Source organism: Hippocampus zosterae, chromosome 1 (genome assembly GCF_025434085.1).
Source record: "Hippocampus zosterae strain Florida chromosome 1, ASM2543408v3, whole genome shotgun sequence".
NCBI lineage: Eukaryota > Metazoa > Chordata > Actinopteri > Syngnathiformes > Syngnathidae > Hippocampus > Hippocampus zosterae.
Window position 1 is genome coordinate 4,088,641 of NC_067451.1, and position 7,482 is coordinate 4,096,122.

The following is a 7,482-nucleotide window of genomic DNA, read 5'->3' on the forward strand; positions in this document are numbered from 1 at the left end:
TGATTCTGTTTTTGTCATGTCATTCTTCGTGAAAAAAAAAGGCTTCAAGCTGTTTAATGTCCAGTTTAAAATTTGTGTCAAAATAAACATAAAACAAAAGACACAAAGTGTGTATTTTTTTTAATCAGCTTTACTATATGCTTCTCTCAGTGCTTAAAAACCATTGCAAAACATCACTGAGATGCTAACTGTGACGCACATCATTGAAACATAAATTGCACGGGTAGTCACGGAATGAATCCAACTTGCATCTCAACGCACCACTGTAAATGAACCCCTGCTTAAAACGGAATCAACTACAATGACGCAATTTCTTCTCGTCGACCTTTGAGCTCCTCCAGTTTGTCCTGCAGTCGTTGGGAAGCCCCCACAGTGACCCCAAAGTCCCACAAGAGGAGCGTGTTCCCCAGTAGTCCCCGCGTCCGCTTCAGCTCCGCGTTGTCCCTCCGCAGGCTGCCGCCAGCCCGCTTGGTCCGGGTCAGCAGGTCCCTCCTGGAGGTCAGCGTGGCCTCCAGCCGGGTGAGCTGCTCCCGTTTGGCCTGCGCCTCCGTGTGACTCCAGTGTAGCTTCTCCTTTATGTTTGACAGCAACTGTGAGAAGGGAGGATAAAGAAAATATGCCTGTGAGAATTGTTGGGTTGTCTGTCTACCTATGCTGGTCACTGTTTGCGTTGACATTTCGAATTTCTGAAAGGGTTATAGCACTCATGCTATTCATTAGCCAGCATTTTGCATTGTTTGAATCACGCTAAGCGGACTTCCCCGAGGAAGGATTTGACACCTCCAATGTGCGCTTTATATTCTTCCGGATCTTGGAGGCCTCTTGACTCCTCCGCTCGTTCGCTTTCCTCTCCAGCGTCCTTTGGGCCACCAGCTGCTTCAACTGCCGTAGCAGGAGGTCCCGCCCCTCCTCCTGCTCCTCCTCGCCGAGCTCCGCCTCCAAACGGATCACCCTGCTCTCCATCCCAGCGTGGACCAGACGCAGCTTCCTCAGCTCTTGGCGATGTCGCTGCTCGGACCCCAGCGCGGCGTCCACCTTGGCCCGCGCCGCTTCTGGAGACAAATGGCCTCTTAGCAGCGAGACGGCCACCTTCTTCTTCCAAGTCAACAGATATTGCCATTCATCCTCCACCTGGGAACAAACAAAAAAAAAAGCCTATGTGTTGCTTCAAGATAAAAACGGTTAACGGCCATAAAATTCTGATTTCTGGGATGATCCAATATTTTCAGAGGTTGAAGTGGGCATAAATCCTTGTTAACCTTAGTGACAATTGATCACTTGAGGTTAAGCTTTTTTTCTACAGTGAGCGTCTTTTTGAGAGGAAAAGGCTGAACTCCAAACTACTGGGCCGACCGTTCTGATCTTCTCATGGGTTTAAGTGGGCATCAGATGTCCACGTAAAATCTTGTGACGATCGATGACAGATTTCTGATTTGAAGTGACGCTAAGCTCTTTAACGCTTATATTAAGTGTTTTAGAGTGTCCCCTTTTCAAACTCAGCAAACGATAAAACGTGAAAAAAAAATTATAAAAAGACATGCGCGTCAGAGCCTCAACGCTAGATGGTGCCAGAAACCACTTCACATTACTTCCCTTGCAGTGAAAGGACAATATCAGTTGGGGGCGCTAATTCACAAATAATCTGGTTCATAACCGCGAATAAACCCCACAGAAATTCGAGATGCAGTAGAGTCACCTGTTATTAATTCATTTCAAAATACTTTAAAGAAATTAAATTCTCTCGCTAGCCATAATCTAGCTACCCGGTTGAGCATCTCTTGGTTTATTAGCCTCAACTCTTCTTCTTGCCGCTGTGCTTTCTCCATCTGGGAAACCCTCTGCCGCCTCAGCTCCACCAGGTGCTCAAGGCACTCTTGGTACTCCTTCATGTCCGGCTCAGGGTCTTGTTCATGGGGCGTCGTGCCCCTCATGTGGAAGGCCATCTGTGCCTGGAGCTCCATGTTGCGCCGGCTCAGTCGGGCGTTCTCCTTCTCCAGCTCTTTCAGGAGGCGCATGGGATCATTTTTGATGTCTTCAACATCTCCGTCAAGATCCTCACTTCCTCTTGGGGGTTCTGATTCATGTTTAAGAGGGTCCACATCCCCCTCTGTGTTTTCCTGCAGCTCACTTTCTGATGAATCCTCTGTCCCAATATGCATTTCTTTTTAATTTAAAATTATCGTTAAACGTATAATCAAGTGTATGTCACGCTAGAGGACTCGCACACCCGCGAGCAAAATGAGTCTTGTTGTCTTTTCGTTGTCTGGCAACGAGCCGGCTGGGTTGCTCCGTAAAGCTGTAATGACAAATAATTGCCACAGGGAGGCAGTGTTTTACAAACAAACGGCATTGAATCAGAGTGGCCATCGATCGATCATTGATATGACAATTCCAAAATCATATTTAATCTCGTTTTTTTTAATGGTTGAATCTTATTTTAATTTATATATTATGTTCTTATACTTATTTTATGTTAATACTAATTGAGTTCATGCGATGAATAGCCTTTAGTTCAGGTTAGCGTTCTACTACCCCTACTCCTCCTCCGACTACTACTACTAGTAGTAGTAGTAGTAATAATAACAATAATAATAATAATACAGGCTCAAACAGGTTTGACTACCTACCAAAAAGTGATTATTGCTTTTTTTATTTTGTTTTTATTTAACGAAGTACGGTCCCTTAATTTTGTTGCGTTACATTTAAGATTGGATTTTGTCACCGTATATTAAATGTCAGATCTTTTTATGCGAAAATTGGAGCTAAGATCATTGGCCGCAGAGAGTTGTCTTCACTGCTTTTGTCATTTAATTTTGTTTTTAAGAATTAAATTATTTGATAGATTTTAAATTGTATGATATTCATATTCAAAACATACATTATTGTATGTTTATGTCTGACTGATACTATACCATGTTGAAAAATAATTTAAGTCAGTGGATGTCTAAATGTATGAACTAAGCGTGTGTGTGTGTGTGTGTGTGTGTGCATGTGTGTGTGCGTGTGTGTGTGCTAGATCTATCTATCTATCTATCTATCTATCTATCTATCTATCTATCTATCTATCTATCTATCTATCTATCTATCTATCTATCTATCTATCTATCTATCTATCTATCTATCTATCTATCTATCTATCTTAATCTATCTTAATTTTTTGTTTGTATGAATGTTTTAAGAATTTCTGCACACTTTGTGTCACTGATTAGGTGCATTCGCGTATCATTTCCATCAAGCACAGATGGAAGCGATGATGACCACCAGAATGCTTGCACCTGTGCTTCTCCCAATCAAACACCTCAGGTGATGACACTCTGTTTTTCTCTTATTACTGCGACCTTGTGAGGGTGTCCTGTTTGGTTTATGTGCTTGTTTGTAACATGGCAGCATCTCTATGAAGACAAAAATTATGTGCATTTTTTTTAACACTGCATAGTATGCACACACACACACACAAACGCTTAGTTCATACATTTAGACATCCACTGACTTAAATTATTTTTCAACATGAGGCCTCATGAGGCGTATCGACACAATGACACACTGTGTTGATACTGTACTGATACTGTGTCGCTGACCACTGCCACATGCTAGACCTTCAAAATCCCTGCAGCCAACCCACTTGACAGACTGAACAAACTGATTTGATGCTGACGTGTATACAATGCACAACCTCACTCTACCCACAATAACCACAAGGGCCATTGTTTATGTTGTTGTTTATGCTGTTTATATTGTCTATACTGTTCAGATTACGTCTTTTTTATACAATGTAGCTGCTATCCTTTCTTAGCTGTGTGTGTTTAATGCACAGCATGTTTGCATGCATGCATGCACTGAGGATTGAGAGGAAGAAATTTAATCTATGCTGCATGTCATACTTAAAGCATATTTGACAATAAAGATGACATTGACTATCATTCACATCCATGCATTCATATTGTATCATTCAATGTGTTTCAATAATGTTAAAATCATGTGAATGAGGATGCTTGTGGGCTTTGTCTTTACAAATTTTGATTTAGAAAAATAAGATGCTCCAGTGTTTTAAATTTCAGTCTCTTGCGTTTAATGCATGCTATTTCACCTGTTGTGGAGAACACACACACACACACAATGGAAAAAAATATGTCAAAAATCAGAGAGGCGCAGCCGATGCAGTCTAAACTGCGCCGGTGCAGTTCACGTGTCAATCACGTGACGTAATGAAGCAGCACATGCACCGACACGTGGTTTGCTTTGTGAGCCCGGCGCATGCGTCAACGCATCGGTGTCGCCGGACCCATCACTACTGCATACGTTTTCCATGGACAGATGTTGAGTTCACAATGATACCTCATGTCGGTAGGCCGAAAAGCACAGAACGGGCTTGTCTAGACGCCCAGATTTTCAACGGCAGCTTCAAAGATGATCAGCCGTGCTAAAAGTGACACCGAATCTGAGCTGTAGCTTTAAAAAGACACAGGGGCTCATGTTGGAGCTTGGGGGTGCACCATGGTTTCATATCCCCTTGAGCCACAATAATACACGCTGCTGAAGTAAAAAGAAAAAAAAAACGTTGTAGCTTCGGGAGAAAGCTTTTACACAGCTATATTATTCCTGCAATAAAATGTAGAAGTGACTTGCACCAAATTGTATTTTGGCAAATATTTTCAAACGTGAAAAAAACAGGACGGCGCAGCATTCAACCATTTAAATCCTAACATTCTTAAAAAAAGCATTTTTGCGCACTATTTTTTTCATCATCAACCAGAGGGAAAAAAAACATAATTTAGCGTCATGACACCTCGTGTCCAGTATGTGTGTGTGTGTGTGTGCGTGCGCGCGCCCTTGCGCGCTACCTGCAGCGTAAAATCTTTCTGCCACATGACACAGACACTGACCATGAGACCACCCACATGCCAGACCACCATCTGTGAGACAACTGCGTGATCATTTGGAAGAAGACACACACCCAACAATACACAATAAGAAAGTAAAGATGCCCAAAATGGAAGTCGGGCCAATCAGCCGAATTTTTACCTTTTTGAATTCTATTTCAAGGCCATGTCATACTTGAATTCCGCCCACTGAATATGATTTGATTTGATTCCTGTGCATACGTGAAATGTTTTTGTGTTGAAATTGGGACTTTGCACATGTTGACCAAAGGGTCAAAGGTCACCCCCTGGACCCTGAAATCGCATTGGTTTCGGTTCAAATCAAACTAGACAAGAGTTCATCGTAACACACGCACGTACATGCGCACACACACACACACACACACACACACACACACACACACAATACCATTCTACTCCTCCACCACCTGGACGTGGTGGGTTAGTGTTACCCACTCCCCCTCTCCTTGAGCCTTTCGTCTTTTGACGGCTGCCCCCACTTTGCCCAATTCAAACAACTTCAAGTAAAAACAAAAAAAAACAACAAGAACAAAAAAAAAACGTTGTCGCTTTGGTGCCTCTGCTGTTAAAAATCACACAAGTCCACTTGAATGTAAAGCCCGCAGACAAGCGACACCGAACCAAAACCAGGCCATCAACAAGTAAAAGTTAACAAATACAAATTATTTCACCAGTGTCATAAAACACTCAGTCAATTACAAACAGGATTTTTTTTATGACACCACACAACAGAAAAAAAACCATGCATAATGCTCTGACTGAGAAAACGAGAAAAAAAAGTCGTTTGTTCCCACAAGCTGAAGGAAAACGACGGCCGAATGTTGTGACGAGGCCTGGCTGCTCTCCATTAGTCCTAATCTGAGCTGAGATTGTGTTGCGGCGAAGGCGGCGTGTCCACACGGAAGGCATGCGGTTCCACGGATGGCGGGGGGATTGACCCTCGCCCTCTCAGGTTAACAGAAGCCCAGGGTGTTTGGCAACCCCCCCCCCACCCACCCAAAAAAAATCTGCTTTGACCTTGATGCGACATTAAAAGTGAAACCGATTTTATGCAGACGCCATATTGGACTCCTGAACAAATCTCAATCTGTCAACCACACTGTGCAATATTTTCCTTTTGTGATGCTGCCCGCTTGACCGCTCACACCAGGTGTGTCAGACTCATTTTTGTCGCGGGCCACATTTTCGTTACCGGTCCCCGTATAAGGAAGTCAAGAATAATGGAATAGAAAATGACGACACATTTACAACTGCATACAGCTCGGTTTGGATTGAAGCAAACAAACGCCGGGTGGTTCGAAACACTGCCTCTCACATCACATCTTAACTGGAACACATAAAAGGGAGCATATACAGTCATCCCCATTTTGGTTACGTTATGTTGAATTGTCCTACTTTGTTTGTATTTATGTTCATTCATTCATCTTCCAAGCTGCTTGATCCTCACTAGGGTCGCGGGGGGTGCTGGAGCCTATCCCAGCTGTCTCCGGGCAGTAGGCGGGGCACACCCTGAACCGGTTGCCAGCCAATCGCAGGGCACACAGAGACGAACAACCATCCACGCCCACACTCACACCAAGGGACAATTTAGAGCGTCCAATCAGCCTGCCATGCATATTTTTGGAATGTGGGAGGAAACCGGAGCACCCGGAGAAAACCCACGCAGGCCCGGGGAAACATGCAAACTCCACACAGGGAGGCCGGAGCTGGAATCGAACACGGTACCTCTGCACTGTGAAGCCGACGTGCTAACCACTGGACTACCGGGCCGCCCTTTGTATTTATGTAAAGCCTTTAAAAAAAAAACAACTTGAATGAAATATTCATCTTCCATAATTATGGATTCTAAACGTCTGATGACGTGTGTGACCACACAATGCGGCTTTTTGTATGAGTGTCCTTCTTTTGAACGGGTAGTTGTTTGTGCATGGGGAGACGCGTGAACAACATGGCCGTGCACGGTCCGCGCCAGCCGGGCTTAAGTTGTCTGTTAGTGTCTGTGTAAGTGTGTGCCTTCGGGGACTTTCGGGGGGATCAAACGCTCATGTCGTCAGGCGCTGCCGAGGGGAGACGACTGCTGACAGGTGCTTCCTGCAGGCCCAGTGTGGCAGGTGCTCGCTCGCACGCACACACACACACACACACACACACACACACATACACACCATGAAGGGCAGATAGTTTGCCTCTCAGACATGCTTGTGCACACACTGACCCATATGCACTTTGTTGCTTCCTGCCAATGACCAGGCAGCCAATCAGCAGCCACCTCTTCCAAAACATGGCTGCCACACAAATAGGAGCTCTCCCATCTGTCTTTATGTATAACACACAGCACACATGCACTTGAACACCGGACGATTATGTGTTAGCTCCCCCAAAATGAAAGCCGTATCGGCAGGTTACACGTGTATATCTAAATATGGGCATGGTTGAAGTTGGTTTCAAAAATAAAAATGTACCACATCACACCCCAGGAGGACAACGAGGCGCTCTAAAGTCTGGAGCCCTTCACTGTACACTGTCTGTCATGTCAGACTGACAAAAAAGATAAATAAATTGGCACCAGTTTTCCGCTCTT

The 7,482-nt window shown here is 44.3% G+C and overlaps 1 protein-coding gene across 1 annotated transcript; it reads right to left on the bottom strand.

Moving 5' to 3' along the window:
* Positions 1-229: 229 nt before the first annotated feature.
* Positions 230-2,258, bottom strand: ccdc96 (coiled-coil domain containing 96). Its single transcript, XM_052062653.1, has 3 exons — positions 1,764-2,258; positions 781-1,131; positions 230-590 (listed from the first exon to the last, which is right to left on the bottom strand). Exons 1-3 carry the CDS (start codon positions 2,157-2,159, stop codon positions 297-299), a joined length of 1,041 nt encoding a protein of 346 aa, XP_051918613.1. The 5' UTR covers positions 2,160-2,258; the 3' UTR covers positions 230-296.
* Positions 2,259-7,482: the final 5,224 nt, after the last annotated feature.

Coding starts and splice junctions, on each gene's coding strand:
- ccdc96 (XM_052062653.1), bottom strand. CDS start 2,159: ATGCATATTGGGACAGAGGATTCATCAGAAAGTGAGCTGCAGGAAAAC. Junction 1,132..1,763: donor ACCAAGAGATGCTCAACCGG/GTAGCTAGATTA, acceptor GTTTGTTCCCAG/GTGGAGGATGAATGGCAATA. Junction 591..780: donor ATATAAAGCGCACATTGGAG/GTGTCAAATCCT, acceptor CCCTTCTCACAG/TTGCTGTCAAACATAAAGGA.